The sequence below is a fragment of the Anopheles moucheti genome, chromosome 3, assembly GCF_943734755.1.
Source record: "Anopheles moucheti chromosome 3, idAnoMoucSN_F20_07, whole genome shotgun sequence".
NCBI lineage: Eukaryota > Metazoa > Arthropoda > Insecta > Diptera > Culicidae > Anopheles > Anopheles moucheti.
The window spans coordinates 44745683-44763916 of record NC_069141.1 but is presented as its reverse complement, the minus strand read 5'-3'; the positions used below and the strand labels follow the sequence as shown (position 1 = coordinate 44763916).

Below are 18234 nucleotides of genomic sequence, written 5' to 3'. Positions count from 1 at the left end.
CCCTTCATGGAGGATGTTCAAAGACGAACCTCCTTTTTATTCCTTCCTCACTTGGGGAGGAACTTCAACATTACAGTATAACATCGACGCAATTTTGCTAGCAAACCAACCGAATATTGTTTCCAATCCATTTGTGCAAATTGATGTACAACAGGCTCTTACGTATATCAGACTAGATCATTTGATCGAAACATAACTAACATCTAGAGAACCTGATTATAAATTGTAGTAAATCAACGATGCCGGCTTCCTGCAATCAAATCTTGTTGATCAAATCGAATGAGGTCTTATAGGTACAGGTTCTTCTTATTCTTTATCGGCACAACAACCCCATATTTGTTCGGATGGGATTTTGGTCTGGTCCGTTCGCGTGAAGACCGACGCCGCTACCAATACACCACCGGGCCACCCCCTAAGACTTTTCATCAATTGTTAATCTGGATGAGTAAGTGTTAGCGGCAGCGGTCTTTCACACGACGAAACAGTATTAAATCCCACCAAAATAAGTTCCCATAGAAAGGGCTGATCCAGCTACATCATAAAATTAAGTCTTGGCATTACCCAATAATACATGGCCGTGGTAAAGAAAAGAAAGACAGACACGTGACGTGTTTTTATGAACTAATGTCGGCTTCTCTAATTATCGGCAGAACACTGCGGACTAAAAATAATTATTGAAACAAATTTCTCTTTGATTGTTATCGTTTGTTTGATTCGAATTATCGTTTTGTTTCTACTATTGTCTTGATGCCTGAAAAAGTAGGACGTATACCGTAGGACTTATGGTCGACCTTGCCAGGATGATGCTCATCGTCGATCTGTAGTTTATGAGGCAAATATGGAAAAAGCACAGAGAGCTCAAAGGATTAACCTTATCTCAAGCAAACGGGTACACGGATAGCCAAACCGATTTCGATGGCTTATTTCTCTCCTTTAAGGAATCAGATTGACTTGAACTTTGTTTTATGGAAGTACAGGCAGTCCCCGAGATACGCGGTTCCTCTTATGCTTGGATTCGGAGATACGCGGTTTTTGGAAATTTGACAGATGAGCTAGTTTATAGCACAAAATTTAAGCAAAATGGTGAAAAATTGGTCGAAAATACCTTTGTTTTGTCGCATAAAACATTTCTTTCTAACTTATTTTAATGTATTCTCTCTTAAAATCGCCTGATTCGGTGAAAAAATTAAGTCCAGAGAAGGAAGACTCTGTGACTTTGAAGTATAAACAAAATTGCACCAGGATTCGATTTTCGCGGAAATTCGAGTAACGCGGATTTTTCCCGGATTATAGCGGTCCGCTATAATAGCGTAATTCGGGGACTGCCTGTACTTTACATAATTTCCACAACAATATGTTTTTGATAGTTGTTACAGCTGTATATTATGAATGTAACACAAATTTTTCAGAATTTTACTGAAAGTAAAATGTTATAGACAAATTTAAATTTGAATTAGAACCGCTACTGCGGGTTCATTCAAATGATATTTTTTGATTGCCATTGACACAGTTTATTTTTATTGGCATTCTAATTTCAAATTTATTTTTAACCGAAATTAACCAAAAATGGTCATTTCCAAAACAGTCAGCGCCCACTGTGCTAATATAAACGTCAAAACTGCCATTCGTTTTGACACATTGCTGTTGTTGTTTCGCGCCTTTTTGTGGGCATCTACGTTGGCCGCCAAATTACAAGATTCTACGCGTATTTGTCTTCACATCTTGGTCGCGCACGCACGTACGTGGGGAGTTTTTTCGATTTCGCTTTGTTTCTACCCATTCAAGTGAGTATCTTTAATAATTACCCGTTTGTTGCTAAAGTTTTTGGTTTGTAAAGTACTACAATTAAGCTGGGTTTTTTTCTGTAGCATCAACATGTTTGAAGCACGACTAAATGCCAGCAACGTCCTGAAGAAGGTCCTGGACGCTATCAAGGATCTTCTGAACGAAGCCACATTCGATTGCAGTGATTCCGGCATTCAGTTGCAAGCGATGGATAACTCCCACGTTTCTCTCGTGTCGCTATCGCTACGCTCCGACGGATTCGACAAATACCGGTGTGACCGGAACTTGTCGATGGGAATGAACTTGGCTAACATGGCCAAGATCATGAAGTGTGCAAACAATGATGACACACTCACTATGAAAGCGCAGGATAATGCTGACACTGTTACTTTCATGTTCGAATCACAGAACCAAGAAAAAGTGTCTGATTATGAAATGAAACTTATGAACCTAGACCAAGAGCATTTGGGCATTCCGGAAACGGATTATGCTTGCGTCGTGCGAATGCCAGCCATGGAGTTTGCACGCATCTGTCGTGATTTGTCCCAGTTTGGTGAGTCCGTCGTCATTTCGTGCACCAAAGAAGGTAAGCGCCAGCATAATTGAATAAGTAATATCATGTTACTATAATAGTTACTTGTTTTTCGCAGGTGTGAAATTCTCAGCTTCTGGCGATGCTGGATCGGCCAACATCAAGCTAGCACAAACTTCTACCGTAGATAAGGAGGAAGAATCGGTCATTATTGAAATGCAAGAACCAGTTACACTTACCTTTGCTTGCCGCTATCTGAATTCTTTTACCAAGGCAACGCCGCTGTGCAACCAAGTGCAGCTATCGATGTCGGCTGATGTGCCGCTGGTCGTTGAATACCGAATTCCCGACTTAGGTCACATCCGCTACTATCTGGCACCTAAGATTGAAGACGATGAGAATTAAGTTAAATAAAAATACAAGTAAGACCAATTTTTATGTACCGTAACTCATATTCACTCATTATATTTTATCTGGTTCTACAACGTTTGTCTTTGCTGATCGATGACTCGTTCTCTTTGTTAAGTCGAAAGCACATTCCTGGTGAGATTTATCAAAAGTCAAGGGTGTCAATGAGTCGTATGATACGCCATTTCATCACCTATATATGATGCACATCCTTCGCATTAATTTAGATGTTCATTTAACTAAAGATAAATTGTTTCTCTGAATAATAACGATATAATTTGAGAGTATCTAAACCCGAGAGTTCTAAATATGAGAAATGAAGATCTCCTATTTGCTTGAATCAGTTTTACAGTACAGGTTATATTCCCCGATTTAAAAGCCTACGACGTGCTGGATGAAAAGCATAATGTTTGGCCGCTTGTTGATTTTAATACAATTTTATTGAACCTCATGCGAATAGTATCGCAAGGGTAAGGGTGTGGCATCAAACGTATCGAACATAATGTTTGAATCATTGTCATCTTTTGTCATCTCTTTGTACAATATCCTTACATATCAGCATAATGACATCATTGTAAAGTTTATTGTTCATATGGAATAAAAAAGCAAAATGAAACACGCGCTTACTTATTACAAAACTACATCATCAATTAAGTGAGAAAAGTTGGTGTATGTAACTCATTAGATTAACTTTCAACAATGTAATTAGGATGAACCACCAGCAGCACATCTTCGTCCCCGGATGATCCTTTCTCGTCGAGTCCAGCCTTCTTCAGAGGTATGATGACTTGATCCTGCCACAAAAAGAAATAACCCATAATATAACGTTAAAACTATTCCCAGGCGCTACAACAATCGATTAATGAACATTGTTACTCACATGATAGATCAGTCGATCGATCACCTTTTCAATTAAAATCTTTCGCTCCGTCAGTTCCTCCAACGATTCCAGTTGATCCTCAACTTGACCAAGGTACCAGTTTATTAACTGCGTCTTGCTAATTCCTTCCTGTTCGATTTCTTCTGATTCAATGCGACTCTCCTCATTGCGCATATGGATGACCAGCATATTGGAAAGATTTTTGTACTCTTCAAAGGAAAGTGTGAGTTTCTTCTTGGTGACAGCCGTTGCTTCGTGACCGTTCTCATCAGATCCATTCGTTGCTGGCGTATCTTCGGGTGTGTCCTCTGCAGTATCCATAATGTTTTCGCTTTCCTCCCCCTCCTCATCATCCAAATGAATATCCGGCTGTTCCACTCTGATGATCGATTTGTTCAGCAACCGGTAAGCTTCCTTCACATGCTGTTCAGTCACCTCCTCACTACATTCCATTTTGGCCATCGCTTCACTCAAACGGATCATGCTTTCAAGCTGTCGGACGGTAATTCGCCAAGTGCTTTTACCACTTGTGCCTGTGTCACGCTGCCGCAAATGTCCATAGTTCTCAACCAGCAGCTGCATGGCTTCGGGTTTGATAACTGGTTTAAACTGGCGTGCAAACATTATGTACCTCAGCACGTCCTCACGCGAATAGGCCTGTTCTACACGATTTTCGATATGGGAATGCAGATCGATAATCTTTCTAGCGATCGCGTAATCAACTACCTCATTGCACTCATCAACCAGAATGAAAAACAGATCGAAACGCGACATAATCGGAGCCGTCAGCTGAATGTTCTGCTGTAGCGATTTCGACCGATCATACCGGCCACCGATAGGATTGGCTGCGGCCAAGATCGAGGTGCGAGCGTTCAGTGTGGCTCGTACGCCCGCTTTAGCAATGGAAATTGTTTGTTGTTCCATGGCTTCGTGAATTGCAACCTGGTCGTGCGGGTCCATCTTGTCGAACTCATCGATACAACAAATTCCATTATCCGCCAGCATAAGTGCTCCGGCTTCGATAACAAAATCGAAACTTTCCTCATCTCTTACAACGGCCGCCGTCAGACCGGCAGCAGAAGATGCTTTACCCGATGTGTACACCGCACGGGGCGAAAAGTCCGATACTTGTTTCAGGAACTGGGATTTGGCTGTGCTGGGATCACCCACGATACACACGTTAACGTCACCACGAAGTGTAGTTTCTGCAATATACAAACAAACCACAGACCCAAGCGATTAGACGGATTGTGAAATTAGATTTGTTTAGATGAACTTTCAACCACTTACTCTCCTGTGTAGTTTTGGCTACACCACCGAACAGCATCAGCAGAATTCCTCGTTTTACTTCGTCGTTACCGTAGATCGAGGGGAAAAGGCTGTTGATTAGGTGTGAATACAGTCTAGGGTCACGGGACATCTCATACACTTTGTTCCATTCCGCGTCAGTCATGTGCTTCTTCATGTCTTCCGATGTTACCTCACTCATCGGCAAGTCGGTACCACCGAATCGAGACGAAGTCACTTGCACCGAGCAGGCTAGAAAAGCCATTTTATAGTTCAAGTCCCGCATACCCAGAGCCTTCAAACCACGCACGCCTTCGGCAGCATTATCGCCTTGCTTATGTCGCGACCCGATTTCAGCCTTTGCTCCTGGCAGCTGCAGTGCTCCCACATCCGGTATTACGATAAGCGTTCCTGTGAAATCATATCGGTCTCCCGCTTGCACCGTTTCTACCATTTCTGCACGCAAAATCACCTCAACCGAACGCGGAATACATCCTCTGGGCAGTTCTGCTTGCGTCTCCTGAATGCGCACTTTTTGGAAGTCAATGAACAACGATTTGTCCACTTCCAGCATAAACCGTCGACGATTGGCACACACCGGATTGCGGCAGATGGTCGGATTGGTGAACTTGAACTGCTGCTCTACGTCACGGATTTCCGTCTGACAATCCAAACACACAAAAGTTCCCAAAACCAACTCCGGATGTACTGGGTGCGTGCGTACCACCTGACCGGAGATGCGAATCAACGTTCCAATCTTTGAAGTGCTGAGTTCACGAACCTTATGCCGCGTCGGTACATCTACAAACGATACGTAGCATTCTTTCGGCTTTTTCAAGCTCGTCCGATCCCGAACGAAATTCGACACCGATTGGCAAAGATAGGGAAAGATCCGATAGTACTCCTCAATGATGGCAGTAGCCAACGTTTGGTTATAATTTTCTACATCCTCAAAACTGACCTCCAACGTAGACCGATCTGGATTGACCAGATCTAGAACCGTTTTCAGATACTTGATCTCGCCGTCCTCTTTGAACCTATGGAACGATATTGAGTGCGTATGAACAAACAATGAAATCAGTACCGGCTGCTACCATACTCACTCTTCGAGAAAATCCAGGAACAATTTCTGACATCGTACTCCAACTTCATCCCGTACACGAAGCTGTCCAACATGCGCGTCTGCTACATCCATGATAATTTACCGAAAGCTTAGTTATTAACAATTTTTATTCTACACAAAATTGTATTCCGCGTTCCCTTTCACGAATCACAAATAAGCAACAAGCGACAAGCGCGCGCCAATTTCAGATGACAGCTGTTGGGTAAACAACGCCATCTAGTGTCTATTTTCCACAAATAGTCGAACCATTGGACATTTTATTTGATTTTATTCGAATTCGAAATTTGAACAGTCCAGTATTGCAGGGGCTGAAAATATGTTCATTTCACCTCCAACCTATTTGTAAAAATAATGATGTAGCGTGTAGCAAAACTTTGCTACATAAACGACCCACATCTAAACTACTCATTTATATTCGAGGATATTTTTTTATACGCAAATTTACGCACGTACTGTCCATATTATCACATTGATATAAACTTGTTCTACAAAAACTCAATATGCTCTACGTAGCGCCTGGCTTATGGATTCTCAATGGTTATTTTGTTAAATACTTATTCTAGTTGATTTTTGAATGAATAATACCTTTGTATGAATATGAATGGTTATGTTGTTAATTTTTAAGCAACTATAAAATTCCGGTACTCACATGCGCCTCTGACATGATGATGCTGGTTCCTCCTTATACAAAATTATCATCGTTATCATAAAACAGCTATGGTACATACGAAAGATACTATAATTAAGATATATAAAGTTAAAATATTAAAACTTTAAACTCTTGCATATGATTTAATATCCGTGTGAAAAAAAAATTAGTCGATAAGTGGTGACATTCTGGAACTTTTTAGGGTGAATTCGTTGAGTTTCATATAATTTTCGGTCGAGTACGATTGATTGAGTAGTGCTACCAGTTTTCAGGGAAGTTCCATGCATAAGCTCAGGTCCACTGATTCCAATATCGTTTTAAGGACCTACCTAACGGGACAGAAGAACGTTTGAAGAACCTCAATTAACCTTGCCAGACTGCATAAAAAACGATAGAACCTTGGGCATCCCTCGAATGTGCACTTCTACGGGCACCTGTCTCAAACTACATTTTTAAATTTAACAAACAATTTATTATCTCGAAGGACAATGGAGCTGCCGGTGTATTGATAAACTCTACGAGCAGTACTGAGTTCATTGTACTGCGAATCTTTCATAAAGCGATTTAGAATCACCATTAGAATCAAAATCCAATCTGAACCGTTCCCCCGTAGCAGGGACTGACCATCCAGCTTCATTGTAAATAAATTAAAAAAAAACAGAAATGATAAGCATGACCTTATAGGACGTTACAAGAGGAAGAAAATAGATTATCTGATATTTGTTTCTTTTCAATTTTATATTATTCTTTAAATATGGCAGTTATGAAACGGTTTGCTGAGTATAGCCATAGTTTCATATTATATAACCATACCTACAAAAATCAACTTTTACGTTGATGGAATGTATTTAAGCGCAAATTCAATAATTATAATCAAAAATTATAATCATAACCAAAATAATATTAACAATTTGATCAACACTTCACCACAACGAATAGGTTTAATATTTCTGTGCTACAGGTAAACAGGTAAATAAGGGTAAACTCTTCTAAATCTAGAATAGTATGTCTCAGATTATAACTTGATGTTTATCTAACATCGCGCTATTGTGACCATTTTTTTTTTTTTTTGCAAGTTATCAAACCCCGTGTTTTGGACGATTTTTCCAGAATTTATTCCACACTTTGTTCAATAACTTTAAACACATTAGAACTATAGAAACAAACGACACTATTTTTAAAAGAGCAATAAAAATCCTTATAATAAAATTATCAAATTGTTACTTAAGATTGATTAGATATTTTAGATTGTATATTGCAACAGAAAAACGGCACACATTTGTTACAAACGTTGTTGTTGTTTGTACAAAACAAAACAAAATATATCATCCACTATTACCCAAATTTGCTAAAAAATGTTAAATTTCGCAATAAAACTCATCTTATTATCATGTTGTAAGCTGGTTGCTTTTAAATATAGTCTAGTATATATGCACTTGTGGTGTTACCAAGTCGCATTAGGCATCATGCATTAAGCCTGCCGTATGACAAATCTAAATGGCTAGTCCCACTAATCATTTGTACGATAAATCGATCAACTCCTTATATCCATCCGTATTGAATGTCATTTTAATGAGCTTTGCGTGGTAAACGAAACGTTGGCCAATGCTTTTCGCTTACTTATGAACACATTTTCACTCGCCAACTGGAATGCAGCGAGCAGCAAATGGCAGTAATGAAAAACAATATTAATCACTAATGCAGCTTTCAAGTGGAAAATTAAAATAAATAGAAAAGGTGTCTAAAACTATTATGAAGTAACAAATCAACTTCCAAAAATGTAGCTTTGTTTGTTTCAAAACAAAATGTGGAAAGAATGTTTACATTACTTAAATCTACATACAGTTATACATAACAGGAATGTCAAACTGATGTCTTGTACGACGTAGATAATTCACTTTAGTGGGTTAAATATAAAAATAAGAAACCAAGACAGGATACACACGTAGCACAATTACAACATTAAACAATTGATCACACATATTAATGATAATTACCCAATATTATTTATGTGTTAGAGCAATACAGCCACAGAAACACACATTCGACACCTCTGATACATAAGATGAAACATTTCAATGTTGCACGTGCCAACTTTTTCAGCAACAAGTGAATGATACAGGGCTAATACAAAGTCCCACGTGGTTTTCGTCCATTTTCCCTATCCTTGTAATTGAAGGTAAATTTCGGAGTATGATTTTCTTTCTTATACACTAATTCTAGAATTAAGTGTTGAAAACTCTCACATATACTTTATAATTTTTCTTTTCCGTTTTATATATGTAAACTATAGAGTTATGGCGCGTTTTATAAGGCTTGCGTTTTGAAATTATTTAGTTTATATCCGTACAGTTATTTTTTCCAAATGTCATACCCTATTGCTCGTGCGATTAAACAACAATATCGCTGTTATCAGTATAAATATGTTGTTTATTTACTGCTTTTCCAACATCGCTTACTGTGACGTCAGTTCTCCATCAACCGCACCGTTGATGTCACGTATAGGCTCGCAATGTAGCACGGTTAACAGTATCAGCGATGGTAACACAACGTTCTCGTCATTTGAACGCGCCATCCTGGAGCAAGCAACTGGTAAGGATCCTGTATCAAAGGAATGCGTCCTGTAGCAAGGATCTGCGGATGCGTACGGTTTATAAATACGTGTGTTCCACCGTTTATGAGGACACAAAGTTTCCATCGTGCGGCGGGACAACACGGATCAACCGCTGGCTCTGCTTACCTGCTGTGTGGAAAAGAATTCAAATAGTGCATGAAAGTGTTAACCGTAGCCTCATCCACTTCTTGCGATCTTCGATTCAGTGCTCTTGTGCCCGTTTGTCCGTTTTATTAAGTGAGGGATGTTGTGGTGATTTAAACAGTGTGCACTAGTTCCACCCAGCATTTTGTTTAACATACGAAAAGTTGTGTACAGCAAGAGTGCATTTTTTCCTCCTAACGACAGTGCAAATACGTTGTTCTGGTGAGCCTTTTGTATTACATACATTTTGTTGATTTAACAATATCATCATAGTGAACATGTATTGTGTAACTGCAGTTATAGTATTTTTAAAAGAAACGTTTAATCATCATGGAAATCTTCATGTATCTAGTGACCTATTTTAACTCACACTGCGCACAGGTTCCCGAATAGTAACAGAAACCTTATGCATCTTCTCTGAAGTAACCAGCTTGCGAAGAAACATGCATAACAAAACTCACCGATACTCATACCGCAATCTTGAATCTGCGATACAAATTATCAGAATAACGGCAATCATACTGATGCCCGAAGAAACGGTAGCAACTGCTCGAGCGCAAACAAAGTAGTAAAAGTACACAAGCAATTGAAGAGAAGCAATATAATTTTTGAACCAATAAGTGCATGTAACAGTTGCACGGAATGAGTTCAAAAATCACCAGTCAATACATTCGTTCCTTTTTTATCTTTTTTTCACCATCTTTATGAGTGCACGCGTGGCTAAAACTGTTGGTACACGTTTACGCGAATGAAATGCTGGCTTAGAAAATGTTTTCAAATAATGAACTTTGTTTATGCAACTAGAATTTGTATTATTTAATTTGAGTTATTAAACTCATTTTTGCTTGGCAGTCCAGGATAAGCAGTATGATTTATATTTACTGAAAAACGGTACAATCTTGCAGTGTTCGTAGTTATATTAAATGATTTAATGGTCTCAATTGGACATTACATGAAATATTCAATATTTTTGTTTGGTGAAATTAATGTATCTATGTGATGATTTAAGTATCGGAATCTGGCTTAAAATAAGCTTATTTCTCTGAAATGTACAATTATCGAGACTAAAGTTCAGCTCACACTAAAGTGCGCATCAACGTATCTGCAGAAATAACACATGTACCATTGAGACATTCGAATCATTCATTCTACATCAGCGTTTCAGCTAACTTCTGAGAAGTCATCTTTTGTCACCACGGTGAAACGTTTTACAAACAGAGCCGTAAGCTTCAAAAGCCTCCACCGATTCACGCATATGGTGAAATCTATGGAACAACTGAGGCGATGAGTTTAATTGGTGTAACAGGTGCTAGACCGACACACTCGCACACTCGTTTGTACAGAACTTCATAAAAAATAATGATTTTCGATCGCAGCTTCACACTCATATGCGTTGCGTCTGGATGAAGATAGAACACGAACCATCTACCTCATTCGGGATTTTTTTTTTGGTGTTGCTACACGCTACCTGGAAGCTTAACGCAGTCTGTGAGGTAAAAATAAATACCGTTCAAAATGCTTTATTTTATCCCGAAAAGTGTTCCCCTTTTTACCCGTAGCGACACAGGAACGCACTCATCCATTACCCCAAAACAAATAGGTAAAAACTGGGGCGAGATAAAACATGTCCCATCAATCCGTTGACATGAACGATAATTGCTTTAAATCAAATCTGACAGGAATTCATTATACTCGCGACTGGAAACGTGCCACTGCACCTACGCGAAGGGTTTTATGGTGTGAAGTGGGTTTCCGGTTTTAGGTAAAGGCTAGTTCTCGCATAACACAGGTATAAACATCCACCTAACAATGAGTCTAATAGTGGTTTTGTTTTGATGAAGTGTCCAAAAGAGTGGGATCGTTTGCTCTCCAGTCTAACCCCTCACGTACGCTTATGGTGATTTAATGTACCAATTAGGGGAGTCTAAGCTTTAGGCTAATGAATGATTGGTTAACCACCAATCGCAAAAGGTTCTTAACCCACGATGCCCCCTTGTGAAAGTATTTACCACGAATGCTCTAATCAAGTACTTTTGCCATCAATTTATGGAATCATGAACGTCAAAAGTAACACAATCCGTAGTATTTTGGGAATTGTATCATCAGAATGGAATTACTATATCTACGAACTGATTGCGTTTTTAGTAATTAAAAGAACAGAAAAATATGTAAAATATGATCCCAACAATATCAATATATGTTTATGTTAACAATATTTTGCAATTTTTAACTATTCTGTAATTGTAGTAAAGTTTTTTTAATATAAAAAGTCGACGTTTGCATAATGCTTTTGCAAAATATGAAACAATAATAATTTAAAATTATATCTTGTAATATCAGAACACAAAAAAATACGAACCGTATTCAGGTATAACAATGTGTTGTGTATAACTTAGAAAAAATAGTTTAAAAAGTAAACACGAAATGCAATACATTTTTTACCAACTAACGTATTTACAATAAAATTACACTTAAATTGACCCATTTGCGTTACTGATACTACTGTTAAAGCATGAAACTGCTGTACACCATAATTATATTAAAACACAACTTTTCATGTTCGGCTGTCATTATAATGCTGATCGCAATGTGCTCCCTTCCGCTACAGTTATAATTTATTCCGACGCCATCGATCGCATCAATTGTTGACAATCGAAATCTTCCGCCCCGCAGTGACTGCATACGGCTTGCGGTTTGACAATGAGTTATGGTGAAACAATTTTAAAGTTTTACTAACAATACCCTCCTCAAAAATCCCCAAGGACATCGATGGTTAACCGATACACACACACACACGCTCTCTGTCCAAAGCTCCTCACACCTACCGTTGCTCGAAACTGTTCCCACGATTGCTGCAACACGATTGTGTTGAGTCAAGTTTTGAGGGCTTCGATGACCGGTGTATATAAATCAATGGATCTGACATGTATAGCAAATGAGCTCTACAAATATTTTATACACAGTTCATGCCATAGTACTGGACTTGGGCTGTACGGTTGCTTCATTAATTATTATAATATCATTCAAAGGTTACACCTGATGGCGATTGCCCTTTTGGCTTTGATGCCAAATTATCTTAGAATATTAGATTGACCTGTGTATGAGACGTTGCCTGCGTTACTTTGCACGAGCCCGACCCAAGCATCCTGCACAATTCACACTATCGATTACTCTGCCTAGCCTCGCTTCGATGAGAACATATTGTAAATAGCTCCTAATACACTGCTTTAAAGTGCCAAAGTGCATAGCCAAAGCTCCCTTTTGTGGCGTGATTAGTATCAGTTTACAATTTAACGATTCTCGATTAACGCTTCGTACGGTGAAGTCCTGCGTTTCTATCTGCATCAGCCCGACTCTCGCAACGGATCGTTGTGTTAATTTTGTTATTGTTGTCTTCGTTTTTCACCTAATTGCCCACGCTTAAGCATTACGCTGGAAACCGGAGAACGGTTTTATATCGTTCTGTGAATGAGCGCACCGTGCGTGCGTGTGTGTGCGCTTTCACGCGCGTCAGCTAAAGTTGAATTCCGCCACGCCAGATACGCGTCTGACTGGCCATGATTTATGTTGCCCGATTTTTCATCACATTCACACACTTCAAACCATTACCGGTACGTTACGCAGATACAGGAGGTTTTTTTCTTCCTTTCCTACAGCAACACACAGTTCCCTATTCCCTTATCGTATAATGAAGTGATAATGAATTGTGAAAACGTGCAATGATACACCATTTTGTAAACCATTAAACCATAACGTTTTCCCTGCAGGCTGCGTGGGTTGCCTTTTTTGCTGTTGCTGGTATCGTTTTAACTAGACACACCGAATTACAAACAGCACTGAGCCACATAAAGACCCGCCCAAGCCCATGCGTATACCAGTGGTTTCGTCCGGCCCGCGAACTGGCACTGGATGCAGTAAGATGTTTGGGACGCCATTGCAAAAACAAACTTATCTCATTCTTACCTCTATTTATCTAAAAAGGGATAACGATGTGTCCGCGTGATGTGATGTGAGTGTGCGTGTGTGTATACGGTTGAAAGTTTTTTCTCCAACTTTCACTCGCAACATTTACCATGTACAAAATTGATATATCTATCGACCATGATTCAGTGAATTACTGGCAAAATAAACTTGCAAGGAAGACTGCCCGACTTCATGAAGAAACGATTTAAATTGCCAGGTAGTTCGCTTGGTTATAACAAACTAACTTCTGGTGAGATTAGAAACAGATACGCTGAGGAAAATTGCATTCCTTGCCGTGTCCCTTTAGAATGATGTTGACTTTCGCGCATCAAGCTCCAACGGACGGTACGGTAGTGCACCTGGGAAACACAACCGTGGGAAATTAAATTTTCACCTAAAAAACTTTTATGCACAATCCTACCTTGCCGAGATGTGTGTATTTGTGTGTCCATACAGCCCCCAAATCCAATGCACCGATGAGGAATGGTTATATTTCATTCACGGCGTACTTACTCGCCGTGTACACCACCTGTCCAGCTTTGACCGGTCGGGTTCTGGAGGAGTTTTGTTGAATAAATTATTTAAATAATTAAATTGTTTCCCTTTTTCGTGCGCTAACGATGGTTTCCGCTGGCGGGGCTCCTGTCCCCACTTCAGGGCCGGTGACTCTATCTTGCACCGGACAGAATGTGTTTAACGTAAACAGCACAAACGGTACGCAAAAATGGGCAAAGGAACGAGAGCGAAGAGAGCGCAACACCTGAGCAAGCAAAACTGTCGAATGAATCGTGTAAAACCGGGAGGAAATTGTTCAGCGTTGCAAGGATACTTTCTGCAAGGCTCGTTTGGAATTGGAATGTGAATCTGTGAAGAGATGTAAAACGAAACGAAAACAAAACATTATCAAACGTCCACTGTTTCCCCCCATTCATCTGTCTACGGAGTCCCGGTGAACACCGATACACCGCCCGATACGGCCATCGGTACGGGATAGATGGGAGGCATGCTATCGGAGTTATTTGAATATTTATTACCCATTATGAGCAGCCGTTGCAAGGCTAGATTCAAGTGCACACAGTACGCTAATCCAGCGTAAAACTGAATAAAATACAGATCACTCATTTTTGTACAGTATCGTGAAAAAAAGCTTTTCAGATAGTGTTTCCTTGTTCAGTATTTGCCTTTCCAGTAATGTTGCTCAATTTATAGCGCAATAATTAGTCGACAGTGTTTAAAGAAATACGCGCCTCGTCCTACTACAATGCCCCATGCGATGAGTTTCAACGCCTTTACAGTGACTTCATGTGTTTGTCAGGTTTGGGACGAGTTTCACCGCATTTCTCGAGCTAAAAGAAGCCATACAGGCCAACTTTGACGAAACCTGAGATTCGCTACTCTTTACAGTACCAAACGAAGGGTGTTCCCTTACAGGCGGAGAGCAAAGATAAAATTATACGCTTATCGTCCACGGTTTCTGCTTATTATAAAAATCTTCCCCTCTCGCTGCCTTTTCCCTTAGTAACACGACCATTGTTGTAAAAAGAGTGCCCTAACAATGGGGGTATACACAATTGCACAGCAAAAGAATGTTCATTGTCCTGCACCTCCGTGAGGACTCTACAGCGTGCCTCAGCATGTTGACAGGCGCTCAAGTGTTGATGTAGCAAATGCTGCCGCCGTGTCTGACTGGAGTGACTGTTTGATGGAGAGATAAGATGAGATGCAGCACACATGGCATCCCATCCGGCAAATGGAGATCGGGAATTAAGGCGCAACCTTGGTGCTAAGCTATGCAAGGTGTGAATTGCATCGCCGCTTGGTTGGTTGTGGTGGTACGTATTGCACATGACATGGCGTTCAAATCTTAGCTTAAACTGTATGTATCTTACTGCACACGAGAAGCCCACATCCTTACAATGCGCTGCGTACAATGTTCACGGAATTCTTACCGCGTTCTGCAGCGAATGCAGTACGATCGGAATGGTTGAATGCGTCCGCCAAAATATGTTCAAATCAATAATGTGCACAGCCCATATCAATAATATTCCCAATACCATCCTTTTTTTGCTGCTGTTAGTGTATGTTTTGACATGTCCACCAGACATGTCAAACATATGGCCCTCGAGATATCGTTATCTAGCTCCCAAAGGTGTTGGGAGGAACTTTGACAGTCGTCTAAATAAAACAAAAGATTTTTTATTGGAATTGGAGCCTTTACAATTAATTTGAAACTTTTGAAAAATTGTATGGGTGAAGTAGCCTTTTTCGGATTTTTTCATCAAACTTTTGAATGGATTGCTGATTGGCTAATTTATCTCATTTAAAACTTCTCAGAAGTATTCCCGCAGAAATATGTTTGGGTGTGATTAATTTTGGAACTCATAGCAAGAAAATCTGACTGGATTATAGGATATTTTAAACTTTGGACGAAAACGCTTAAGAAAATATCCAATTTTTTTCAGTAATCAGGACATTATTACAAACCCAAGAGTAAGATACGAGTAACTACATACAAAAATTACACTCGAAACTACACCAAAAGAGGCTGTTCTGAACATTTGTGTGTATCATTTAATGGAAGAAATCAAATAAACTTAAAAGATTCTGTATCGTAACCGTAACCGTAATGTGCCACAAGCTCACCCCAATCAGAATTCTGGAAACAGTATAAAATATATTAACATATAAAAAATAACATTAATGCAGTTAGCAACACAAACCTTGGCAATATTTTAGCGTCTAGTTTGTTTCAGAAACAAATTGCTGAAGAGTTGATGTATTCCTTGTTTTTTGTACCTTTTTTCAAATATAAATTAATGTGGAAAAATTGCAATCCGTTGATGTATCTACAACCTCAACAAATATCGCAACATCTACAACATCAACCTGTAGCGGCTATGATAAATAAGGAATGGTTTTAGGATTTTACGTTTATTACGAGTTACGAGTATTACTGAGTTACTTTTGGGAAAGTTGCAACAAACTACATAAAGTTCGTCCCTTTCCTCCTCAGCAAGTCATCTGAAATCCTGACTCAATTCGGACATGCTCCAACTGCAATGTTGCAAATTCCAACGAGTTCGATCCATCCAACCCGGTCAATCAAACCCAGTTTGCAACTGAAAATGAGTTTGACACCGCTGCGTTACACCATAAATCATTGTACAACAAACATTTCGATCTTGTTACACGCATTGTTGCTGTAAGATGTTCTGTAAATTCGCGGAACGACACTACACTAACTATAAGCGCAAATAGTTGTTTTATATGTTCCCTTTTGTTTCCCCCTAAAGATGCCGCAACTGAGCGCTATTTTCGTAGGTGGATAAGACCCTTTACAGTGCGCGGGGTAGACGCCAAAAAAAATAATCCTTTTTACTAAACACGTGTCCCGACATGCTTGTTTTTGCTGTCGTACCTTCCCTACGGTTGCCCCGGGCGTATTTGTCATAGTGCGTTTGGAAATGTGTCCCGGTTTAATGCTGCGATGTCCCTTGTACCAGTTTTCGGTTTGTATCGGCGGTTTCCCAACCTCCCTTCAACCTCCCCCGGTAGCACCACCCCACAATATGTGCGCCTAAAAATGGTACCGGCGTACCGGGGAGACAGCACGCGATGCGATTACTCTCACGATGATACCAAATTCAAACATTTGTTTTGTTTGCACGACGATTCATAATTTATGGAGTCAGTAAGCTTATTTTGTGAAATTGTTGATCTTTGAACATGACAGTCTGGTTTGCAAGGGACCCCATAGTGGCCGAAGTTTTTAAAGGACTACTTTTACGGTCGTGCTGGTTTGTTTTCCTAAGCTGTGGCACTCGCACGACACCTGCGAACGGTTCGGGAGACGGCAACACAGCGAATGATAATGCTTCAAAGAAACGATAGCCCACAACGATCGCCACCAGACTGTGTCTCGTAAAAAGGGATAACAAATGAAAACTTTAGAGCAAAGCCCGTTTCGAAATCGATTTTTTTCGCGTTTTACACCGCGGGCCCACCACCAGGGTAGTATTCGCTGTGGGACTTAAATGAATGAACGGACGGATCCGTTCTAGAGCACAACAGGTCGCTAGTCAACAAGTGCTATGGCTACGTATTCGCAGGGCATCGGTTAAGCGGAGGTGTCACCACTCTGCGGAAGTGGTTCGAAGAGGTGAAATAAATTGTGATGACTACGAAAAAAACAACAAAAAAACACATAACGTACCCACATATGGCCAGGCTGGTTTCCTGTTTGTTTAGTTACATTGAATTTTGCAGTCCATTAATTTTTCTTCCTTATTGCGTTTTGGTCTTCCAGCGGCTAGTGGTTGCCCACGTGGTACGCATGTAAAATAGCAATAATACAAAAAAAAACATCGTTGGAGAGGTAGCATACTGCTCTCTGTGGGGTTATGACACAACTGAAATAAAAAGCAGGACACATTACCCTTCAATTATATTTTGTGTGTATGTGTGTCAGTTTTAACTTAACTAAAAAAATCTACATCCGTTTTGCGTGATTGCACTTCCGTTTTACTCACATCTAATCAAACTAAATTAAATTTTAAAGACCCCAAAGCAATTTAACGATAAGTTTATTGCTGTACAATACCACGTATTTGAATCTTTCCTCTCTATTTTTTAACCTCATATTGTGATCCATTAGTAGTTTAAGCTTTTTCAAATAAGCTTTTCCGTTAAGTGAACTGATTTCTTCTTTTCTCATTTTTGCAACCTCGAGATTTTAGCTCTCTTTAACGTAATTCTTCCATAGCTGTGGAATCATTCATACGGGTTGAAGAACATTCCGTATAGGATTTTCGTAGCAGTCTATTATAGACTTGCAGTCGTCGTTTAGCAA

General features: G+C 39.7%; 2 protein-coding genes across 2 annotated transcripts; one reads left to right on the top strand and one right to left on the bottom strand.

The window, feature by feature from the left end:
- The first annotated feature begins 1670 nt into the window (after positions 1-1670).
- LOC128303471 (proliferating cell nuclear antigen) lies at positions 1671-2764 on the top strand. The gene is made up of 3 exons (XM_053040438.1): positions 1671-1784; positions 1869-2371; positions 2436-2764. The coding sequence occupies exons 2-3, from the start codon at positions 1876-1878 to the stop codon at positions 2720-2722; spliced, it is 783 nt and encodes a 260-aa protein (XP_052896398.1). The 5' UTR covers positions 1671-1784; positions 1869-1875; the 3' UTR covers positions 2723-2764.
- A 559-nt stretch (positions 2765-3323) lies between these two features.
- Positions 3324-6130, bottom strand: LOC128303229 (DNA replication licensing factor Mcm6). Its single transcript, XM_053040110.1, has 4 exons — positions 5996-6130; positions 4896-5929; positions 3606-4810; positions 3324-3519 (listed from the first exon to the last, which is right to left on the bottom strand). Exons 1-4 carry the CDS (start codon positions 6085-6087, stop codon positions 3412-3414), a joined length of 2439 nt encoding a protein of 812 aa, XP_052896070.1. The 5' UTR covers positions 6088-6130; the 3' UTR covers positions 3324-3411.
- Positions 6131-18234: the final 12104 nt, after the last annotated feature.